Raw genomic sequence first — 25,089 nt, 5'->3', positions numbered from 1 at the left:
TCGTTCCCGGACCAGAGTATCCTAAGAGATCACTTGATGTGTTTCTTCAGCCACTAATATATGAGTTGCAACAACTATGGGCTCAAGGTGCTGAAACATACGATGTTTCGTGTAAAAAAAACTTTCAAATGCGGGCAGTACTAATGTGGACAATAAGTGATTTTCCAGCATATGGTATGTTGTCTGGATGGACAACTCATGGAAGGCTATCATGTCCATATTGTCAAGATAACACTGATGCTTTCCAACTAAAACACGGAAGGAAAACGTGTTGGTTTGACTGTCACAGGAGATTTCTACCACCTGATCATCCATATCGTAGGAGTAGGAACTTGTTTACGAAGAACAAGAGGGTGTTTGACAGTCCACCTCCGAAAATTTGTGGGAAAGATTTGAAGATACAACTAAGAGATTTTGGTGCAGAAAGGACGCCAAACGTCGGTGGACATGAGCGTTTTCCGGTAGATGCTGTTGGAGAACTACATAACTGGCACAAAAAAAGTATTTTCTGGGATCTGCCATACTGGGAGGATCATCTACTAAGGCATAATTTAGATGTCATGCATATTGAGAAGAACTTTTTCGACAATCTCATGAACATGATCCTTAATGTTCAAGGTAAAACAAAGGATAATTTGAAGTCAAGACTGGATTTAGTCGATATATGTGCTCGTTCAGAACTTCATGTTGATGAGAATGGTAGGGCTCCTTTTCCCATATACCGACTTGATGCAGAGGGAAAAGATGCGTTCTTTGATTGGATTTCAAACGATGTGGAATTTTCAGATGGTTACGCATCAAATTTGTGTAACTGTATCGACAGAAAGGAAAGAAAGTTTACTGGCTTGAAAAGCCACGATTGCCATGTAATGATGCAGCGCCTCCTTCCGTTCGCCTTCACGGAACTATTAGCACGAAATGTTCATGAAGCAATTGCAGGGCTAAGTGGTTTCTTCCGCGATTTATGCACGAGATCAGTGACTCTTGAAGGTATTGAAAATTTGAAGACTAACATAGCCGTGATTCAGTGCAACCTTGAGAAGATATTTCCTCCCTCATTTTTTGATGTTATGGAGCATCTTGTTATTCACCTGGCAAGAGAATTGGAACTTGGTGGTCCTGTGCATTATAGATGGATGTATCTGTATGAGCGGTATATGTTCCATTTGGAGAAGATGGTGAAAAATTTAAGTAGGGTGGAATGTTCTATAGTCGCACAGATGATCAATGAAGAAACTTCAAACTTTGCCGAGTACTACTTTCCAGCAGAAGTTCAGACCAAAAACAGAAGACTTGCTCGGCATGATGATAGAGGCGAACGGGCAACATATCATGTTACGGTTCCAGACATTTTCACAGACGTTGGATGACTTAGCGGAAAACCAAAGGACCGTCGACTTACTGAGCAGGAGCGCAGTCATTTGCAAACATATTTGCTCACCAACTGCGAAGACATTCTTCAATATGAGAGGTAAATAAATTAGCTTACAAATTTTTATTTTAACAAGTTGAAATTTAAATCTTAATTAATTACATTATTGTCATCATATACAGGATTTTCATGGCAGAAAAGCGGTTCGAGTATAGATACGCCACAGAGGACGAACTAGAAGAAATGAAGCAGAGAGAATTTACTGGATGGATGTTTACTTATGTGAGTGCTTTAAACAAATTAAAATATATTTTATCACATATTTATACTAATTCACATTTATTGATATAACATATATATATGTGCTATTAATAGGTGTCTGCTGGTTTGGCCAGAGGTGAAACATTTGACGATTGGATACGTGAGATGGTCGTTGGACCAAACTTTGTTGTGAAGTCATATCCGAGATTTTGTACTTGAGGATATGCATTCACAACTCAGAAGAGGAGACGTTCGAGTACGACTTATGATGCTGGCGTTTGTTCTGCATCAGGAGATGATGTATACTACGGACACATACATGAGATTTTGGAAATCAAGTATTTGGGCATGGTTGGATTGCGCTGTACTGTTTTCTATTGTGATTGGCACGACAACACTCCAGATCGAGGTGTGAGAACAGATGCATTTGGTGTTACATCAGTAAATTCGAGGCGAAAGCTGCAATATTATGATCCTTTCATTCTTGCTTCTCAGGCCGATCAGGTAATTAAATGTTAATTATTCAAAATGATTCATCATCATATGTATTAATTTATAATTTTACAAATAATTTTCTAAATGTTACAGGTTTGTTATATCAAGTACCCCCGGGTAAGGAACAGAGATGATCTATGGGTTACTGTTACAAGACTCAACCCGAGAGACCGAGTTCAGGGAAGTTCTGAGCTGGAAGACCCACTACAACCAAGCACATCCGGCAACTTAAGTGCAGCAGAAGATTTAGCTGGAGTTGGCCTTGTAGTCGATTTAACCGACTTCGGAGAGGAAGCCGTCGTTCACGTAGAGGATGAACCAGTGATTGGAGAGTTTCACCAAGATCCAGACTCAGATTCATCTGGTGATGATGACTCGGAAACAGACTACCATTGATTTTTTTTTTTTTTAAAGAAATACCGAGGAAATTCCGAGGAACACTTCCTCTTTCCTCGGAAAAGCCTCGGAATTTTCCGAGGAAATTCCGAGGAACACTTGATATTCTCGATCGATCGATTGGGTAATCTAATCGATCGATCACATTGTTACGCTTTGGTCCATCTTAGTGATCGATCGATGCGTTTTCGGACATATATCCATCGATCGATCCGTTTATAAAAAAACTTACGAGATTTTCCAAGGAAATTCCGAGGAACACTTGATATTCTCGATCTATCGGTGGGATAATCTAATCGATCGATCACATTGTTACGCTTTGGTCCATCTTAGTGATCGATCGATGCGTTTTCGGACATATATCCATCGATCGATCCGTTTATAAAAAAACTTACGAGATTTTCCGAGGAAATTCCGAGGAACACTTGATATTCACGATCGATCGGTGGGATAATCTAATCGATCGATCACATTGTTACGCTTTGGTCCATCTTAGTGATCGATCGATGCGTTTTTGGATATATATACATCGATCAATCCGTTTATAAAAAAAATTGACGTATTGAAACCCCAAACACTAGTTCCTCGGAATATTCCGACGGAATTCCGAGGAAGAAAAGGGTTTCCTCGGAATTCCCTCGAAATATTCTGAGGCTTTTCCGAGGAAATAGGGTTTTTAAACCGAAAACAACGTTTTGCGGTTTGAATAACACCTATATAACCCTTATTAAGTGTCTTACGTTCATTATGAAGTCAAAATTTGTTCCTTACCGTATAATTAACACTTTTCCGACTGTATGAACGAAATCCCACAACATAAGAGAAACACACACCTTTTAATGAACGGTAAAGGGAATACTTTCAATTAGTTTTGAAATTTGTTATTTCATGGTTTATGCTCATTTATACCAAGAATCCTCAATGGTATGCATTACAATTGTATAAGAAATGAAATACGGCAAAAAAAATTGATGTTTTGAAACCCCAAACACTAGTTCCTCGGTATTTCCTCGGAATATTCCGAGGAAATTCCGACGGATATTTTACTATCCGTCGGAATATCCTCAGAATATTTTCATTTTAGCGGGCAAATATTTCGCGAAAATTGAAATTAGAATTCCGACGGAATTCCGACGGATAATATCCGTCGGACCCTAGGTTTTATAACCACGAGCCACTTCTTCTTCCCCATTTCTCTCTTCTTCCTCTGCGCGACTCCTCTCTTCTCTCCGGCGATTTCCCCCTCAAATCCGACGATATCTCCGGCGATCTCCCCCTTCTCTTACACAAATCATGTAAGGACCCTATCCCACTCTCTTTGGTTCTATTTGTTAGGTTTTTGTGTGGTTTTGATAGATTTTTGTTAGGGTGATTGGTTAGGATTGTGATTTGGTTGTATAATAGGTTTAGAATTGTGATTTGGTTGAATAATTTGTTTTGTTGAATTGATTTAGAATTTTTTTATAATTTTTTTATAATTTTTTTATTTTTTTTGTATTTATAAAATCGATTTTTGTATATAAAATCGATTTTTGTATTTTACAAAATGATTTTTGTATATAAATTCAATTTTTTGGATGTTACAAAATCTGTATATAAATTCTATTTTTTGGATTTTACAAAACATTTTTAATATCTATAAAACTTTTTTCTGATTAAAAACTATTATTTGGGATTTAAAAATATATATATATATATATATATTATTAAAACTATTTTTTGTAATTATTAAACTATTTTTTATTTATTAAAACTATTTTTTGTTTATTAGAACTATTTTTATATATTTATTAAATATTTTTAATATCTATAAATCTTTTTTTGTGATTAAAAACTATTATTTGGGATTTTTTTTTTTTTTAAAATAATTTATATATTTCTGTATTTATTAAATATATTTTTTTAATTTACAGGTCTCATGATGATCAGACCCGGCCTCGACAGCGTCGTGGTCGTGGTGGTACGGGGAGCCAGTCTCGGGATTCCAGCCATTTTCAGGATTCCCCTTCGCCCCACAGCTCCAACCATACATCTCCCTCTGCTGCACCCGCTCCTGCTCCTCTCGCTCCCGCTGCTGCATCCGCTCCTGCTCCTCCGGGTCCTCCGGGAGTGATGAGTGTTGCGGAGTTGGTTCAACAGCCCGGTCGTGACCATCTTCCGTATCTCACTCCGTATCCACATGGACGGGGTCAAACATGGTAATTAAACATTTTTTTTCTTTAAATTTGGATTCATTATTAACCGTTTGTTCTTTTTATTAGGTTCAACCGATCCGGGAACGTGATCAGTGCATGGATCAACCGTATGATGTACTCGGCCCTCGACAGGGGACATCCGACTTTCACTCACTTCCCTACCGACAAGCAGGTTCTGTGGTTTCGTCAGTTTGCGGTAAGTATTCTAATTTTTTACTTACATTTTTAATCTTTAATATAAATTTTCTACTAATTGTGTTTTTTTTTCAGCAAGAGTTCAACTGGAATTCCGATGAGACCCTCTTTATCTATCACCACTTCGTCCATAAAGTTATGGACAACTATGGGAAGCAGATCCACCAGTGGAAGAAGAAGTGGAAAATCAATAAGGTTCGATTTAATTTATTAAACAATTTTTTAATTTATTAAACAATTTTTTAATTTATTAAACTATTTTTTTTTTTTTATTAAAAGGTCCCAAAGTCGATGAACGACACGGTCTGGAAGGAGTTGTGTGCGCATTGGGATAAGGAAGAGACGAAAGAAACTTCTTCCACCAACTCCACCAACCGCAGGAGCGACCGTAAAGGGAAGGGCATCTACAAGCATAACTTGGGTGCTCAATCTATTGCCACTCTGGGAGATCGCATGGTAAGTTCAACCGCTTTTTCTTCAATTATTTGAGTTTCAGAATTTTAATTTATTGTGCATTTCTTCTAATTTCTAATGTTTCTTTAATTTATGTTTTTTTTCAAGGCGGAAGAAAATGATGGCGAGCCGGTTGATGATCTCGCCCTAATGAGGAGGGCGTATACCAACAAGAAGACCGGCCAGATTGATGACGGTCTTGTGAGGGACGTGGTCGACCTGGTCCAAACTCAGGTGGTAGACGAAGTGTCTCAGCTTCAAACGAGGATGACGCTTCGACGGCTTCGACCAACTTGCCCCGGTTTCGAATCAACGAAATCGTTGAATCCGTAAGTTCTTTTTTTTTTAAGTTCAATTCATTTATTTTTTGGTTTAAATTTGTAAATTTGGCTATTTTCTATTCAGTCGGTTCTAAAGAAGAAGGGACGTTTGGTCGGTTTGGGTCGTCGCACCCGGTCGGTTCCTCCTTCTTCTGCACCACCGCCCTTTGTTGATCCAGAAGTACTTACGGCTCAGTTGAAGGACAAGGATGATCGCATATCTTTGTTGGAGACCCAGATGGCGGCTCAACAGGCGGGCTATGAGGCGCAGAGGAGGCTGAACCAGCAAATGATGGAGATGATGCAGAGGATGTACCCGAACGAGGTGTTCCCGGACGTGCCAGACCCGTAGTTTTTTTTTTTCCAAAAACTCGGAATGTTTTATTTTTATTTGTGAAACTTTGAATATTAATTAATATGATTTCAATTTTAATTTTAATTTTATATTTTCAAATTTAAATTTCAAAATTTTTATTTTTTTAAAAAATAAATATTTTTTACATTCCGAGGAAATTAATTATATTTTTTACTCGATCGATCGATGCGTTTTTGGACATATATCCATCGATCGATCTGTTTATAAAAAAACGTTCGGAATATACCGAGGGACATCTTCCTCAGAATATACTGAGGGACACCTTTCCTCGGAATATACCGAGGAACATGTTCCTCGGAATATACCGAGGGACATGTTCCTCGGAATATTCCGAGGAAAGGTGTCCCTCGGTATATTCCGAACGTTTTTTTATAAACGGATCGATCGATGTATATATGTCCAAAAACGCATCGATCGATGAAGTTCCAAGGAAATATCCCGACGAAGTTCTCCCTCGGTATATTTCGAGGAGATTTCCGACAAACTAGTGATCCTCGGAATTTCCTCGGAAATTTGTTTCCTCGGAATTCCGTCGGAAAATTCCGAGGGATTTCCGAGGAAAGAAGAAATTCCGAGGACTTGTTTCGTCGGTATGTCGTCGGAATAACGTTATTCCGACGAAATTCCGACGATTGTTTTCCTCAGTATCCTTGCTGTTTTCTTGTAGTGCTTCTTTGAGATGATCATCACATACAAAACAGGAGCTTAAAGGTGAAACTATTACCGGGGAACCGAACTTATGTGCGGTCTGAGAATCGACGCTGGAGGAATGAGAACGGCATGACCAGGCCACTTCTTGTTAACCTTGTAGAGAGTAGCGTAATCTTCAGCGATCACGAGGACTTTGTCTTGATGGTTCTGCCTCGAGACACTAATCAACCAGTTGTTGAGGAAAGGCAAGAAGGGATAGCTAACGGCGCAGATGATCACAGTCCCGTCCTTAGCGACAAACTCAGCCGCTTGAGAGAGGGAATAGTCGCGCCAGTTAGATGGCAAAGAAGAAGAAGAAGAGCTTACGTTTGGAAACGGGAATAAGGGAGATCCTGCCCAGGGTAAGAACACACCGAGGAGAAGGAGGAGAGAAACCAGGAGAAGGAGACCATTTAAGAGAGAGATGGGACGGTTTGAGACTGAAGAGGAAGAGAAACTCTTGTGCTGTGCCATCGGAGAAGAAGACAAGAACGTTTCCTTTGTGATGGGATTGGAACATGGTAATAATATATACAACAAAGAAAAATAGTCAAACTCATAAAGCTATACGTTAACTATTTTTTTGGAATCCAAATTAAGGAACTACCATATGCTTTTTTTACTAAAGTAGAAAATTAATTAAGATAACATATATTTCACCTTTGCCTCTTTAACAAGTTTGACCGAATAGCATTTACATATTCTAATTAAAATTCAACACCTGGTATATGTTTTTGCTCGTATATATTTCATCATGTTACCATGCATATTCTCTAGACAAAAATAGTAATAATTTATGTCTTAATTTAAAATATATAGTTCGTGACATCTTTACGTATATCGATCAAGCTCATTAGAAGTCAACTTGATTAGGCATTAATTCATTTTTCTCTGCTAATTTTTATTTGTTTGCAAATTCTATCCACTGCTTTGAGTAGTAGTGTAGTAGCTTTTACGTGTATTTGTGCATGTGAGCTTTGATCTTCGAAACAGGTCCATCATTTTTATAAAGCGATATATCTGGCTGCAACCACTCTCAGAAGACCAATTAAACCAAATGAGCCAAACAGGTCACGGATTCAACAAGTCAGCTGCCTGAATCAGACCATTAAGTAGCACTTTTGTTGTGTATAAGGACAAATCAAATTTGGGACAGTTGAAGTGATAAACACTGTAATGGTTGGTGAATGAAACAGAGCATTGGTGTTGTTCTTTGTTCTTAGAGCTAAGTCCTGAAATGTACGAAGATGGAGTTTCAGAGGCCAGGTAAAAGAGTGTTTCTTTTTGTTTTCTTGTGAAGGGATTGATCACTTGGACAACAACATACTACTTTGTCTACACACCGTTCTTGATCAACCTTGCAAGATGGCTCTAGGAGACTACGAGTGATGTGTACATTACAAAATAAAATAAGCTCAAACAAAGAGCAACTTTGTGTTTTATTACATATATATAGTGTCTAGCTTGTAAAGGTAACATTAGATATGTCCTTGAACTTTTCTTTAATCGCAGCTTTAATTCCCATTCCAATAGATTCTGGTCCAACGTACTTCACAACACAGTCTTCGCCTTCAACTGATAAAACGTCCACACTTCCTCCGTAGTTCTTGATCGCTGGTCTCAGTATATCAAGATGAGCATTCACTGCCTGCAAAAAGAAAAAAACAATCTCTTAAGACATCAAAAATAGTAATCAATACTAAAGTTTCTTAAAAGGGTAGCCTCACTCACCTCCACGGTTATATGCTTAACTTCTTCATCGAAAACTTGTCGAATGTCTTTCAAAGCATCTCCAAACTTCTCCTTGAGTACCCTTTCGATTCCCATCGTCATGGTTGTTGAAGAACTCGGACAGCTAGTACATGCTCCTGTAAAACACAACATAAGCCCAATTACAAACATGCAAACATGATTGCTCTATAAGAAATTCTCTTTGACCTCTAAAAGGGCGAAAAGCTAAAGGTATAGACCCAAACCATGAAAGAAACAGTTTATATGTAAAGATTCATAAATGATTCTCACTTCTGTTACTACAATCAAAGACTATAGCTAGAACAGCAACAAGACAGATGCCACAAACATTTATCCTGTCTACTGAACATATGCAGGCAACCTTTACACAGAACCCTTTATACGAGCAACTTATAAACATTTATGAATGACCCATGCCATGAAAGAAACATTTTTAGATGTGAAGGTTTCATAAATGATTATCACTACTGTTGCTACATTCCCACATGACAGCTGTAAAGAGATTCAAAGACTAAAGTTCAAGGGAGAACTAAGACCCACAAAAGTTCGAGTCTGGCTTGATCATCATGCAGACCAGCAACCTTTATACACAACCCTTTATAACGAGCAACCTTTGTACAAAAATAGTCCCAGTCTTGTCAAAAGACACAAAAGGGCAAAAAGGTAGAAGAGACACACACACAGTCGCCTAGGCTCCCGACTAAGAAATAAATCGGAAATAAACGAAACCAATTTTTAACGATTTTTTTAAAAAAAAAGACGGTCTAAGCATTCAAAAAAATCCATCTACACGCCCGCCTAATCAAAAAATCTCATATAAAGCGCCTAACTATGCCTTGAACATTGCTGTTACTACACTCCCACATGACAAGTGCAAATTTTTAGTTCCACTGTTGCCTAAAGCTGTTGTTGTAAAGAGTGTGAGACTGATAAACCGTAAATTAACAGAAACAAGAGAGATAGATGCAGCAGAACTAAAGACTAATAGCAAGACCAGTAATAAGACAAATGCTATACCAAATTTTGTCCTGTCTCTTGTCCGAATCTAGAGTTCAAGAGAGTCTGGTCTGATCATTACGCAGACGAGCGACCTTTATACAAAGAAAGTTGCAGTCTTGTCAAACCGAAACTCATAAAAAAAAACCAACCTTGGAGTTTGAGAGAAACGACGCCGTCTTCAACAGAGACAACGTCGACGTTCCCACCATCAGAGATAAGGAACGGCCTAACATCTTCGAGGACCAAGTCGACGTTTTGAGGAGTCAGATCGAAAGTCTGAGCTGAGTAGAGGCCCGGTGATGATGCAACGGATTTGAAAGGTGAAACCGTGGCTTCCTCTTGGTTCGAAGCACGTATCGCCGATCGGGAGAAGATCCCAGCTTTAGAGAAAAGGAAGAAGACTCTCGAGTTGGGATGGGAGATTACAGGAAACCCAATTCTCTTTGAAGAAGATGACGAAACGGCGAGGATCTTGGAGGTTCCAGTTCCGGCGATGGAAGTCGCGAGAGAAGCCATCGTCGTCGTCGTCGTCGTCGTCGTCGTGGTGGGATTCTGATTGGTTTTGTGTTTCTGTGGCCACAAAAATAAATATAAAAATTGCTGATTTGGTCCCTTGATTTTAAACGGTCTTTCATTTTTTTGAAAGAACCATATCTGGAAACGAAAATGGTGGATCCAGCTAATGGGCCGTTCAACTTTTCTTATGACCCAGTCCATTAGCTTGAGAAGACACGTGTCATTTACACTTTTCCTTTCTTTGTGTTGTGTCACTCAACATGGGTTTTCTTTGTTTCCCGGAATTCAAAATCACTCATGTGCCACGAGCGCGCAACCAGATGTCTGACTTTTTAGCTAAAACTGCTAGGACCTTTCACAAGGAGTTACTTTTCATTGGTTGTTCTATTCCGGTCTGGTTACCCAGACCATCTCAAATTTGAGTAATAGAATGGCCGTTAGACGTCAAAAGAAAAAAAAAAAAAACTAGAAAAATACTAATTGCTTTAAAAAAAACTAGAAAATACTAATATTTGATTATAAATATTTGAAAGATCAAATATTTTGATATGAAATATTTTATTTTGAGATAATTATATTTTAATTCAGTATATTTTTATTTTTTTATTTTTTGATTAAATTTTATATTAATTAATTAAAGAATGAATGGACATTTACAAATGGATATTTGACTCTATATCTAGATCAAAATCTGAGTGAAAAGAGAGAAGCAAGTAAAATCTAGATAATCTTTGTATCATCTCGTATACACCTCAAACCAGTGACGCAACAGACCTTCAAGCTTGTGAGGGGCTCTATACTTCAGAGAGCAAATTATGTTCCTGATGGCTTTGTCAATACGTCAGATTAGTACTTCCGTTGGCAACCAAACACCCTGATGCCTCCTAGAGTTTCTCTCCAACCAAGTTATATACACCGTAGTGTGGAAAACCATCTTCAGCAGTATAACGTCGAGACTGTTTCTGCGTTGTCGTTCCAGGGAACTCATTGTGACTGACCAGTCCGGATCGGCTAAGGAGCCTAACAGATTGGCTGTTAGCGTGGTCCAAATGGTAAAAGTAACTAGGCAGGCGAAATACAAATGATCCCTACTCTCTTCCCGTTCCCCCACAGAACATACATCCTTGTGTGATACCCCACTTTCTCATACGAACCTCAGTGGATAATCTATCTTTAAAGGCCAGCCAGACAATGAAAGCCTGTCTCGGAACTCCTTACGGAAACCAGACAAGATTACACCATGGAACCGCCGGCTCCCTGACTCGAATCTGATCCCATGTTCTCAGAGTAGAGAAGTGATCCTTGTAATCATTGTCATTATGTCTCCATAATATGATATCCCTTCCTGTGCCCCCAACTGGTTTCCCTGCGTTCTCAATCTCTTCATATACAGGCCCAAATACTCTCCTGCGACGACTTCTTAATCTCCACTCCCCATCAATACAAACATCAGATACTAAATCTTGGCGTGGGATGCCAAGATAAGTGATACCCAACTCTCCAGTTTTATCTATTATCCGCCCATTCCCAAGCCAATCATCAAACCAGAAATACGTTGCAGTACAGCTTTGCACTTCACATTTCATAAACTCCGATGCTTGAGGTCGCAGCTTGAGTAATTTTTTCCACAGCCAAAACCCTTTGTTAGTCTCTTTAACATCCCAGAAAGAACCATTCTTCAACAACTCAACACGAACTCACGCCACCCAAAGAGAGCCCGACAAAGCAAAAAGCTTCCACACCAGTCCCAGAGCAAATACTTTGGACGTTTCCCGAACCTTCCTTATGCCCAAACCACCCTCACTCGTAGGTAAACATAAATCTCCCCAAGCAACTTTTGCCTTATGATGGATGTTTGGCGACCCTGACCAAAGAAATGCCCTACAAAGGCTCTCAATTTCTTGCAAACAAGCTTTAGGTAGTATAAAAGCAGTGCACCAGAAGTTGACTACACTTGATATTACTGACTTGATCAGCTGAAGTCTACCTGCGAAGGAGAGAAACCGATTGGACCAAGCAAGAAGCTTATTGCGGATCCTGTCTATAAGCGGCTCATAATCAAGTCGAGTCCAAGCCTTAGACGTTAGTGGGAGACCCAGATAACGAAATGGCAAGGTCCCTACTGTGAGACCCTTAACTTCAGCGTTCTGTTGCAACAAAAGCTTGTTCTGACCTGTGGAGTAGATAGAGGACTTTGATGCATTAATATGTAATCCAGACATTTGTGCAAACGTATTCATTACACTGAGCACTCCATCAAGAGATGAGTTTTTCCCATCTGTGAAGACCAAGATATCGTCAGCGAAGCTCAAATGCGTCAGCCTCACTGTCTTGCATGTAGCGTGATAGCCAAATACCCCATCCGCAGCCGCCTTATTCAACAGTCTAGACAGAACATTGTTCAATATCACATAGAGGTACGGTGATAGAGAAAAACCTTGTCTGATTCCTCTGGCACTGGTGAAGAAGCCCTCAAGTTCACCGTTTATAGCCACTGAGAAAGATGTTGTAGAGACACAGAGATGAATCCAATGAATGAATAACTCCGGTAAGCCTATAGCCTGTAGTACCGATACGATGAAACCCCACTTCACCGTGTCAAATGCCTTGGAGATGTCAAATTTGATCGTAGAACGGTCAGTAGTAGAGCTTAGATGATACCCCTTTACCACCTCGTTTGCAAGGCAAATATTTTCCAATAGCAACCTCCCTTTTATAAACGCGCACTGGTTCAGTTCAATAGCCAACGGTAAAATCTTTTTCAGTCTATTTGACAGTAACTTTGAGATCACCTTATAGAGCAGGTTGCACACGCGATCGGTCTGAAATCCTTCATGGTTTGGGCTGGAGTCTTCTTAGGTATTAGAGCAAGGATAGTTGAGTTTACCCCCGTAGGCAGAAACCAAAAATGAAAGAAAGATTGGATCGCAATGACCAAATCTCTTCCAACTATTGGCCAGACAGCAACAAAAAACTCTTTCGTGTATCCATCTGGTCCTGGGACTTTTCCATTAGGAAGAGACAGCAAGGTTTTAATTTTTTTATAAAGCATTTTTAATGAGATGTTCTAAACTCCTAATTAAAATAAAAGTATTTTTAGTTGCTATAACTTTTAAAAAAATAGCATTTAAATAATAATAATAATAATTTAGTATTATTCATGAATTTTTTCTAATAAAATTATTGATTAAGATAATAATCTGTATTTTTATTAGTAAATTATACTTTAAAACAAATTCTACTTTAAAAATACAATGAAAAAATAATCCAAAATTTCTTCCTGTTTTATTGAACTTTGTTGAATTTAATTCTCCTGACTCACCTCTGACATTCATATGAGAATCAATATAAAAAATATAATTGTATCTGATATTTTGAAAAAATGATTTTACGCTGATAAAAAGGTATTTGTGAGTTAATATGATGTAAAATTTGGATTACGTAGTAGAGGTTTAAGTGATCATGAGTTCAATTTTCGTTAATTAGGAGAATTAACATGGTTTAAACATTGTAATAAAGAGATGTATAGATTTTTGAATCTACAATCTTCTAGTCATCCAAAAAATAAATAAATAAAAGATAAAGAATGAGTTAAAAAAATTCAACTAAAATAATAATAATTGGATTAATTTACAACCTGAATCTGATAGATGATTTACAAAATATACATTTGAATAGTAAATGTATCTATACTTTCAACAAACTATTTATAAAATTATGTTATTTGTAATCAGTATATTATTAATATTTATAATAGTAAACAAAGTAAAATAAAATATTTAAAAGAAATGTAAGATATTTCAAAATCTTAAAGGGAAATTCTCATAAATACCACATTCATAGTACTACTTTTCATGTTTAAACTAACAACTTTTACTTTCACTTTTAATGAAGGTAAAAGACACTTATATTTTTAGGATTTGACTAATCTAGACTTAGGGTTTGGAGTTGAGGGGTGGGGTTGAATTTTTGGAATGTGAAATTTAGGATTCTAATAAATATATAAATAATTACTTAAAAATATATAAATGTTTTTTTAAAAAAATACTTTTAAACATAATTTTCGATTTTCAAAAAAAAAAATTTTGAAAAAAAGTTCAAAAACAATTTCGAAAAAAAAATCAAAAGAAAATTTATAAAAAGTTTAAATTTGAAAAAGTATAATTCGAAAACATAAAAAATTATTTATTTATTATTTATTTATTTATTTAAATAATGATTTATTATATATATAGAGAACAATGGTATAAGAGTCTTTTGTCACTTAATGAATAATGTATTTTTGAAACGTTCCTTTAGTGGTGGTAAAAATAAAAAATGATACGGTGAACATAAAATTTTCTCAAATCTTAAACGGACACGGCCAGTGCCAACCAATCTTGTTTTTGGCTATGACTGAATAGTATTAATGGCACAATTTTTTTAGCGATATGAAAGTTTACTTCCAGTTTAGCCAAAATTTTACCAGGTGAAAACACCTATAATTATTTTTCATCTTTTTACTGTTTAACTGAAGGTAGATAGGTTAGTTTATTCTCTCACTGTGTTAGAAGATGAAAACAAGTCACGCTGATTTTAACATTTTTTATTTTTTGTTTTTGTTGTTTATTTTACAATTTTCCTCCTAGTTACTCCACTTGATTTACTCTTACTCTATTTAATTTACTTTCAGTTACTCTATTGTCTATCAACATACTCAAATGTGTAATTTCCCTCTTCCAACACAGTTGTGTTTAGAAAATGCGACAGTGATGACCAGTTGGCCAACACAGCAGCATATACCTAAATCTGTAAATTGTATATGAGCTCTAATTAATTAAGGACGAAATGATTTCCGCTGTACACAAAATTTATTATTTCAAAGTATTATAACATGTAATTATTGAACCACCTATCAAGTGGACTTGACTCAAAAAGTACTATAACATATATACAATTTATCTATCTTTGTCAACATCACCTTATTAGAATTGTTTCTCTTTAAAAACAGCCCTAAAACCGGAATCCATATGAAACCAACTGATTTATAAATTTTATAATGCAAGTGTCAGTTGACTTCTCTTGGGGAGTTGTTGGTACATTAACTTCTTTTTTCACTTCACATGCTCACATGGTTTCTTGACCCCTAGGCCCTAGCGAACGTAAAATAATAACTTTGCATTTTAATATGTAGAATATATATAACTATTTTGACCACTGAATAGTGAATACATATCATATTTATTTAAGTTTTACTCATGTTAAGTTTTTATTTTTTTCTAAAATCTAGTTAAACAAACAAAGCTGCTTTACAAAATGTTACAATTCTCTTCTATAAGAGAAGCGAAAGATTGAAAATAAAGCTTAAAGGGAAAAGGGGCCCCAGATTCGATTCATCCTTCTCTATATAGTATTTGTTTCTACAAAAAAAAAAGGGAAAAGACATTTAAAACAATCCGGTCCGAGACAATGGCGTGCGAAAGTTTTTGGAGGCCTAAGGCGAATTAAAAAAAATACATTTTATATGATATTTTATAAACGAAAAAATTTATTCAACTTCAAAGTTTTGAATTAGAATATACATATAATATGACACTACAAAGTTTTGAATTATTACATAAAAATTTCACCAAACTTTTATAAACGAAAAAATTAAAATCATGATAAAAAAGTATGAATTTGTAGTATAAAAAAAATGCGGATTTTGGATTGAAATGTTGGTGGCTGTTAAAAAGGCAAATGTTATCGTTTCAATTAAATATAGTAAATTATATATTCAAAATTTTATGATTTTTTTACCAAATTCTCATACATATAAAAAAAATAAATCGAACTCATAGTATATAAAAAGAAGACAAATATAGATCAAATATTTACAGTTTTTTAGAAGTAGAATCTTTATAGTTTTATTTATAAATATAGCTAAATTGATCATAAACCTATTTATTTTAAACGGAAGTCGAATATGTTAACTACCAAGTAAAAATAATTTTTTTGTAATTAGGGGTCCTAAAATTTCTACAAAACTTGGAGACCCTAGGCAAATGCCTTTTTCAAAAGGCTATAAGCAAGGCTCTCCGAGGTTACAACCAAAAGACAAGCATGTTGTTGTAGCTATGATCCTGCAGAGGCTGCAGCGAATGGAGATTTTTTTTTTTTTTTTATCAGATAGAGCTAATACGTTAGGTTATCCTGAATCTTCTAACATATCGATGGATCTGATGATTCTAATGGTCAAATAGAAAAACTACGTATACAGTTTTCTTTATTTTCTTTTGTTTTTTATGCCGATCAAACCTTTTTATTCTTAACCAATCAAACTCTTGTATCAATAGATTTTCCAGAAGTGACAACGTGAGAGACGTTAACGAATCCCCAAAACTAATAGCTAGGTACAGTTATACCAACCATGCACTATGCATATACTATAGTATATACACAAGGCCATCCCATCTAATATATGCAATATGCTTGCACACATATGACGTTATAATAAGTTTGGTTACATAATTTTTGGGTAAGACCCGTTAAAACATTTATGCGGCATGTGCCTACAGCCTACCAATACAACGCACACATTAGACAACAACTTTGACGTGTCCGAATGTATTGTTAGTGCAAAATGATACCACGATATAATAATGCATAAGATAAATCAAGAGACAAATACACAAGCAAACACCAAAGCTTTTATTAGAATCTCATTTAAACAATTTTTACAAGACTTTGTTTATTCAGCTTTACTCGTCTAGTGTTAACACCCTAACACACGACACTAAAGGATTCCTAAGCTACCCGCTTATGTATCTCTACCGTCAAGTACTTCAGCCACTATTTCAGCACGACCCCAGAACACTTCCAAGAACTTCTCTCTCTCTATAAGATCAGCCTATGTGTCTCTGTGTCTATACAGACAACCCCATAGCTATCTTATAGTTATTCTCCACGTTCCCGAAATCCTAGTCTCCAAGGCAACATGTATGGACATCTTCCATAACAATAAGTGCAACTTTCCTTTTCTTGGAATGCACTTATTCCTCTTTCTTTAAGTCATAAACTTTCTCCTCAAGTTTATTCATCTTTACTTATCTCCAAGATACTCTCTTGCTCTCCAAGTCTACACGACTCTAGCTCAACATCTTGACTCCACATGGTCTTCACCACTCAACACGATGTCTGCTTCAGCAACTACGTTAGCGACTACTCCAGGGCAGACATCTTACATCTTTAATCTCCCCCTTTTAGCTTTGTGTGCCGATCAAGCACAACATTCTTCTGGTTCAGCAACCACGTTCCCCACCTGGAAACTTTAACACCAAATGTGCTTTTCTCCCTCACGAGATGTGCACCACACCATGATTTTCTTCCCCATGAGATATGCATTCTCTTTACTAGAACATCATCATTCTCCTCCTGCTTGATTGCATACTAAGCTAAAACAGATGCTTAGATGTCAAGCCTTACATACCTAGCCGTCTGTTTCTTCATGTATAATCATGATATAGCCTCTGCTGCACCGGAATAACAAGTACTGCATCATGACCTGACGCACCTGTCGAACTACCCTTCGACCAGCTTTTGTTGAGGACTTGGCTTCCGTCATGTGTCGTCTTCTTGACCATGAGCCCTTCTCCATCCACACCGAGTGCAATCTGCACTCGTTGCTATTCTCTTGGAGTGATTTCACTATCACCCTCCTGAAGATCATCTCGCATCACTTCCTGGCGCACTTTGATCTTCTTCTCTTTTGTGCCACAAACAACCTCGTGTTCTGGCTCCAGAATTGATGCTTCTTGATCAACCTCAAAATCACTCCAACCAGAGCTGCATCCATCTTCTGCTGTCTCATCCTTGATCTCATCAAGTAAGCCACTCTTGGCTAAGGACACCTCTTCAACCCTCTTGGGTTTAGTGAACGTCTTATTCACCTTCTTGGCCATGTTTCTGCTCTTCTCACGAGCAAAACACCCCCACCTTCTTGTGTCCAACCTTCCCACAGAACCACCAGCACATCCGATGTTGCTTCTTGCTTGGCCTGACACAGTTGCTAATGCACCGATCAGTCTCCTTCCTTGTATCAGTTGCACAACCATGCTTCAGAACCTCCTGTCTGATCTTCATGTTGCTGCACTGATGTACTACTTTTGGCTTGTTACTCACAGCTGTGCGCTTTAGAACTTTTTGCCTTACTCTCCTCGTACATCCCGACGTACTTCCTGACAAGCTTCTTTGGCTCCACTTTTTGATGTGCTCCCCTGCACGAAATGTGATAGCCCCTTCTGTTGTATGCCAGTACTCTCATCTCCTCGATATCCCAGTCCCCAATTCACCTTGGCTGGTTGTCCCATTGAGAGTATCTTATCCAAGTCCTTGGTCCCACTATTGAGCATCCTGGCCCGCTTGTGATTCTCAGCCAAATCACGTTCAAACATCCTTGCTCTCTCTTCTTCACCAGTAGCAACTTCTCTCAGCTTGCTAACCTCATTCTCCATATACTCATTCTTCTCATGTACAGCAGCAAGTTCTTCAGCAAGATCATCATACTGCTCACGACTCTGCACCATATTGTGTTGCAACCTCAGATTATCATTATTGAGATTCAACCACTTGTTGAGCATCACGTGATAATCCTCAGAGTCTGTATTAACGTCTGAATCCGAGGATTCACTAGATTCCTCCTTGCTTGCACCAAATGCAACAAGGTTCTTCATCACATTTCCATCTTCTTCAGACTCTGAATCATCACACGACTGCAATGGAACTCATTTTCTCTTCTTTTAGTTTGGACATTCACGCCGTGTGTGTCCAACACCTCTGCACTCAGAACACTTAAGTTCTCTTCGTTGTGCTAAAGGACAGTCAGCCCTTATATGACCAACGCCTTCACACTCATAGCACCTGAGACTTTCTCTCCTTCTGCCATTGCCACGATCACCTCCCTGGCGACCATACTGATTTCTCCCACCCGAGGGATTCATATACTTACCCAGATTCCTCGCCAACATACCCATGGCATCTTCAATAGTCAGAGATCTATCACCATCTCTGACAGCTACAAGCGCTATACTCTTTGGCGCAATGCTTGATGTAGAGACTGAACTACTGTATGTCTCCATCTCTTCTGCCTTCAGCATCCCCACAAGCTTGTGAAACTTGAGCTCATTCGTGTTTGCAGTCATCTTCAAGACCGCCTTGTGAGCTCCAAACTTCGTTGGAAGACAGCGTAGCAACTTCTTTACCAGCTCCTTCTCCTTGTAATGCTTTCCAAGCACAACTGCTTCATGTGCCATAGAACTGAGTTTGACACTGAAGCTCGCCACATAATCAGTATCAGACCACTTGAGGTTCTCAAACTGCGATCCAAGATGATTCAGGCGTGTCCTCTTGACACTCTCATCTCCCTCAAACGAATTCAGCAGGATCTCCCACGCCTCTTTAGCCGAAGTACTCCCCTGAATCGGGTGGAACTGTTCTGCTTCAACCGCTCCAAAAATCACTGACAACGCCTTTGCATTAAACTTAGATGCATTGCGTTCTGCCTCTGACCAATCCTCTTTTGGCTTAGGCTTCTTCCCATCTCATGTGACTATGCTATGCTCCTCCCAACCAATCTCCACAGCTGTCCACGCATCTTCATTGATTCCTCGAATCATCTGCTTCATGCAAGCTTTCCAACGACCATACTGGTCTGCATTCAACATGATCGCCTTCTGCATAGAAATAATCGTGTCCATCTTCACCTTCAGGATAACACCGATAACTTAGGTGCCCCGCTCTGATACCACTTGTTAGTGCAAGATGACACCACAATATAGTAATGCAGAAGATAAATCAAGAGACAAATACACAAGCAAACACCAAAGCTTTTATTAGAATCTCCTTTAAACAATCTGTACAAGACCTTGTTTATTCAGCTTTACTCTTCTAGTGTTAACACCCTAACACACGACACTGAAGGATTCCTAAGCTACCCGCTTATGTCTCTCTACCGTCAAGTACTTCAGCCACTGCTTCAGCATGACCCCAGAACACTTCCAAGAGCTTCTCTCTCTCTATAAGATCAGCATCTGTGTCTCTGTGTCTATACAGACGACCCCATAGCTATCTTATAGTTATTCTCCATGTTTCCGAAAACCCTAGTCTCCAAGGCAACATGTATGGACATCTTCCATAACAATAAGTGCAACTTTCCTTGTCTTGGAATGCATGTATTCCTCTTTCTTTAAGTCATAAACTTTCTCCTCAAGTGTATTCCTCTTTCCTTATCTCCAAGATACTCTCTTGCTCTCCAAGTCTACACGACTCCAGCTCAGCATCATGACTCCACATAGTCTTCACCACTCAACACGACGTCTGCTTTAGCAACTACGTCAGCGACTACTTCAGGGCAGACATCTTACATCTTCATGTATAGTTTTTTTATTTATTGTTATTTATTGTGGACCAGTGTCTTATTCGACTATTATTTGTTCTTTCAAACATTCGTTTTAGGGACTAAGATGGAGCTTTCTCATGGGTTTCGAATATGACTCGCCCCTTAACGATTTTATCTTCCGATTTTATGTAATGTTTTCTACTTCTGTTCTACCGTCGAGCATGGTTCTAGAATCGTCTGTTTCGCCTGAAACTTTGATGCTCATTGAAATTTTATAATATAATTCGTACACAAATAAAAAAACAAGTTGTAATAGCGCAATAGTTATATAAGACGTAAATTCGTCGGTCCTAAAATTATTTTATTCCAGAAACTAAGTTACTATTTGTTTGGTCAGACGAAAATGAAATTATGTATTAGATCTCACTAAAAATATTAGATTGGACTATTTGTCTTAACTATTCTCCTTGGAAATTAGTTAAGTCCCGGTCCAGATACTCCATATCATGTTAAACAAAAATATATTATGTAATATATATATATATATATGTTGGATGATATAAAACTATAAAGTTATAGATTCCTTGCCCATAAAAAGAGTTACATACATTTACGTAACATTAAAATAATACATATATAAAAAAATTAATGAAACATTGGTTACTTTACACACAAAAAACACTCATATTCTAAAAAGCAAATTTAATTTTTCTTTACTACGCCATTATTACCAGCCAAGATCAAATATTTGTCTTTTCTAGTGAGATTGGTGCATTCAAAATCCAATGCCTTTCCAATCACGCTCTGAACATGATTAGCCACTTCAAACTTCAACTTTCCATCAGGATCTTGACACGAGACGCCGGAGACAGGGTCTAGAAACTGGACCGTGTAGGTAGGATAAGGATCCATGAGGAAGAAAAGTGGGTCAAACGCCTTCAAGCCACTTGCCGTTGTACCATAGAAGAAGGTCGCAGGTGACGTCACAGCCACGGGAATGATGAGGTCACTTATCTCGGTGAACAAAGGACTAAACCTTAGCAAGTGAGGTTCTCTACAAGTGGTTCCTTCAGGACAAACTACGAGGTCACCTTCGGACAACAACTTCTTCATGGCTTTGCCGTCGCTGACCCGATCACGGGTCAGTCTGACGGTTTTAATCGGAGCCAGGAGCTCCGATACTCTACTCAGACTATACGTCACGGTTGTGATGTTTTGGGTTTTTAAAGCGAATCCAATATAGAGAGGGTCCAGTAAAGTTCTGTGGTTACACGCAAAGAGACAACCTTTGCGCTGGCTTGAGTTTAACTTTTGAGATGAAATGTCGTCGATCTGTACGGTTAGTCTGCAACCGGAGAAACCTAGGATTGGAATTGACAAGGAGTAAGGGATGCAAAGAGAGACGAAGAGTCTAGCTGCTGCGGCTGCGACTGCGAAAGGACCCCACATGAACAAGACAAGTGCGTTCATTAGGGTTGGCTTGATTGCGAGACGACCATCATGAAAAATCAATGGTTTAGGGTATTGGTTTCTTGGTAGGGTTTGCCAGTTTCTTTTGTCGGACTTCTTCACGAAATAAATCTCCTGTTTTAATTAAAACAGAAAAAGTCAAGAAAATCAGTTGAATATTACATGAAGACAATGAGCGACAAGACCTAACAAGATCAGTTTTATGTATTGGCATGAAATTTAAAACCACAAGTTGTATTTCACTGTCATGGCTAATAACTATGTATACAGATAATAATGTCATCATTTTCAAATTCGTATTTAATGATATTGACCATCGATATGGTTTGGCTGCTTTTATTTATATATTTCGTATTTGCAATTAATAGAAAGATAATCTAAGGTGTCTCTCACAGTCACCACTTTAACTATTCATATTCTACGGTACTTAGACCATTTTTATCGCGGGGTCCTAGTAGATTTTTTAAAGTGTGGACCCCGCAAAAAGGTTAAGAATCGATCCCCAAACATATGAAATAAGGATCGATTTTGGAGTGTTTCTTGCACTGTTTGTGGGTTCCACTGACACGTGGCGGTACGCGATTAGTTAGTTTTTGAATTTTTTTAATTATTTTAGACTAAAAAAAAAAAAAGTTTTTTAAGAAACCAGCAGGGATAATCATGCTTTTAAAGGAGTATACCAAATTATATCAGTCACGTTATATATTAGATTGATATATATATATATATATATATACGTTTAAATGATATTTATAACATTTTCACATAAATTTTAAAAGCTTGTTAAAAATTATGGGTGAAAGAGATGTGCTAAGATAAATAAAATTACGTACCTGGCAAAACTGAGAGGCAAGATATCGGTGAAGAGATGTGTTGAAAGAAGTGATGCCAATAACATGACCAGTGTTTAATCTCTCTTTACGAACCAACTCATCAAATTCAAGATCGTGTTTGGTCTTATCCTCCATGATTCCTATGTAATAACCACCAACGACCCTCATCTCTCTCCCGACAACAACTTCAGTCTCCAAGTAATCTTTCAAAAACCCTTCAATCATAACTTGAGGAAGATCATCGCTCACACCGATTCTCTTCCCTCCTTTCCTCAACACTTTGAACATTTCGAGTCCAACATCTTCCAGAAAGTATTTAGGCAAAACCGCCCTCCCCGCTCGAAGACCATCTTTCTTTATTCCAAAGAAGCTCACGAAGACCATCAATTTAACACCCATCTCGTGGCTCATCAAGCTTATCAATGGATAGAGAATGAAGAGGATAAATGACCTCATTACCCCTCCTGCCTCGAATGCTACGAGCATGAAATAAGGGAAGAGAGAGTCTGATTTGAGAAGAGCTCCTTCTAAGTTGAAGATCAGTGTGTGGCGTGATAGGTCGGATAGGAGGAGAAAAGAAGGGCCTTTTTGGTATTTTGGTTTAGGATTCCTGTATCGTCTGAGAATAAACCGGTTGAAAAGAAACATTAGAGATTGGAAAATTGAAATCTTAACCGACATTTTTGTGTGTTTTTGTAGGAAGCTTTTTTCTTTTCTTTCTCGATGTGCTACGTTTTAGACACTGCATGTCAGATAACAGTTGAGGGGGTATTTATATAGCAAAGAGTGCAACATCACGACGATCTTACCAATAGATGTGTTGAGTATTTACAAAATTGCGCATTGATCGCTAACGTACAGCTTGCATGATTATGCATTAAATGAGATTACCAAGTGAACATGTAAATAGTATATTTGAAAAAGTATGCGTACGCGTGTTTGGGCAGACAAAAACTATTGTTGAAAAGAGTATGAGTCAAAGCTTTTCATTATTTTAAAATAAAATAACATGAGTCAAAGTTTGTGTGTAATACTCCTTATATTCCTACGTATAATAGCATGCGTAACGGTGAGACTTATTGGAGTGACAAGGATATTTCGGATTAATCCTAGATATTTTAGATTTTTTTTAAAAAAAAAAAAAAAAATGATGACCATTCACGGGCCGCCACGTAGTCGTGGGGACCTGCAAATAGTGCAAGGATTCACTAAGAAAGAGTCTTTATTTAGGAATTTTAAGAGTTGAATCCTTAGCTTTTGGTAGGGTCCACTGATTATTTAATTATTTTTTCCTAAGGACTCCCACTTAAGGATTCTCGTTGGGTTCATCTCCAATAGTGAATTTTTAGGTTCACCAACCAATACGATTATGTTATTTCATATTATATATCTTTTAAACAAGGAAACAAAATATTCTTAAATTATATTATGTTTTTAAAATTAAAAGGTAAAAAGATAAAAAAAATAGTAATTACAAAAAAAAATATTTTTAACGTCGTCAGGAAAACACTAAACCCTAAATCCTAATCCCTAAACCCTAAATCGTAAAACCTAAACTTTTGGGTAAATCCGAAACCCTTGGGTAAACTCTAAACCCTTGGATAAATCCTAAACTCTAAGTCAAAATCACTAAACACTACAACACTCAAGGGTTTAGGGTTTAGGATTTAGGGTTTTAGTGTTTACTGTTTAGTGTTTTTTATTTAGAGTTTAGGATTTATCCAAGGGTTTACGGTTTACCCAAGGATTTAGGGTTTAGGATTTAAGATTTAGGGATTAGGATTTAGGGTTTAGTGTTTTGTTGACGACGTTAAAAATATTTTTTTTTAATTTTTTTTTTGTAACTATTATTTTTTTGTTTTTTTATTTTTAAAACATAATATAACTTGACAATATTTTGTTTCTTTTTTTAGAAGATATCAATTTTGAAATAATGAAATTCTATTGGTTAACCTATGGGGTGAACTTAATAATAACTCATAAAATAATATCGATGGAGATACATTTATTATTGCGTATTATTCTCTTGGAATGGTGGTTATTTCTTATTTTAATTACGAACTACTATTGTATTTCCAAGTTGGAATGTGTCATTAAATTGTTTCAAAGTCCAAGAACAATAAACTATTCTGATGAACAAGGAAACGAGGAGGAACACTATGTTACTTAACATTCTTTAAATTTTTTATCATTCATGAAAAATATGTTTTCCTTTTCATTTCTCTTCATTCTTTTATTTGTAGAAAATTATAGAACAAATCAATTCTTCGTTAATTTTGATAAAGAACCATCATTCTTCATCGTTACTAAAATTTTATTCATATTCATTCATTTCTTATTTGTTGATATTGTTCTGATGATGATTACGAGTGACACACTAAAACTAACGATGGAGAAATCATACGACAAGTA

The 25,089-nt window shown here is 37.2% G+C and overlaps 3 protein-coding genes across 3 annotated transcripts; all 3 read right to left on the bottom strand.

Annotated features, from left to right (window-relative positions):
- Positions 1-6,783: 6,783 nt before the first annotated feature.
- LOC111198064 (UDP-D-xylose:L-fucose alpha-1,3-D-xylosyltransferase MGP4-like) lies at positions 6,784-7,227 on the bottom strand. Its single transcript, XM_022697598.1, has one exon. It carries the CDS (start codon positions 7,225-7,227, stop codon positions 6,784-6,786), a length of 444 nt encoding a protein of 147 aa, XP_022553319.1.
- Positions 7,228-8,133: 906 nt separating this feature from the next.
- Positions 8,134-10,114, bottom strand: LOC106388795 (nifU-like protein 1, chloroplastic). The gene is made up of 3 exons (XM_022699363.2): positions 9,654-10,114; positions 8,485-8,621; positions 8,134-8,401 (listed from the first exon to the last, which is right to left on the bottom strand). Exons 1-3 carry the CDS (start codon positions 10,018-10,020, stop codon positions 8,213-8,215), a joined length of 693 nt encoding a protein of 230 aa, XP_022555084.2. The 5' UTR covers positions 10,021-10,114; the 3' UTR covers positions 8,134-8,212.
- A 10,820-nt stretch (positions 10,115-20,934) lies between these two features.
- On the bottom strand, positions 20,935-23,584 carry LOC106388796 (probable glycerol-3-phosphate acyltransferase 3). The gene is made up of 2 exons (XM_013828944.3): positions 22,678-23,584; positions 20,935-21,958 (listed from the first exon to the last, which is right to left on the bottom strand). Exons 1-2 carry the CDS (start codon positions 23,356-23,358, stop codon positions 21,077-21,079), a joined length of 1,563 nt encoding a protein of 520 aa, XP_013684398.1. The 5' UTR covers positions 23,359-23,584; the 3' UTR covers positions 20,935-21,076.
- Positions 23,585-25,089: the final 1,505 nt, after the last annotated feature.

The sequence above is a fragment of the Brassica napus genome, chromosome C3 (assembly GCF_020379485.1).
Source record: "Brassica napus cultivar Da-Ae chromosome C3, Da-Ae, whole genome shotgun sequence".
Classification (NCBI taxonomy): Eukaryota; Viridiplantae; Streptophyta; class Magnoliopsida; order Brassicales; family Brassicaceae; genus Brassica; species Brassica napus.
Note: the sequence above shows the minus strand (reverse complement) of the source record. Positions and strands in the feature narration are given on the sequence as shown.

Bases quoted from the DNA above. Each gene is read 5' to 3' on its own strand.
- LOC111198064 (XM_022697598.1), bottom strand. From the start codon at position 7,227: ATGGCACAGCACAAGAGTTTCTCTTCCTCTTCAGTCTCAAACCGTCCC.
- LOC106388795 (XM_022699363.2), bottom strand. From the start codon at position 10,020: ATGGCTTCTCTCGCGACTTCCATCGCCGGAACTGGAACCTCCAAGATC. The intron at 8,622-9,653 runs GTTGGTTTTTTT...TGTGTTTTACAG, and splicing joins CGTTTCTCTCAAACTCCAAG to GAGCATGTACTAGCTGTCCG. The intron at 8,402-8,484 runs GTGAGTGAGGCT...TTCTTTTTGCAG, and splicing joins TTAAGCATATAACCGTGGAG to GCAGTGAATGCTCATCTTGA.
- LOC106388796 (XM_013828944.3), bottom strand. From the start codon at position 23,358: ATGTCGGTTAAGATTTCAATTTTCCAATCTCTAATGTTTCTTTTCAAC. The intron at 21,959-22,677 runs GTACGTAATTTT...TAATTAAAACAG, and splicing joins TTGCCTCTCAGTTTTGCCAG to GAGATTTATTTCGTGAAGAA.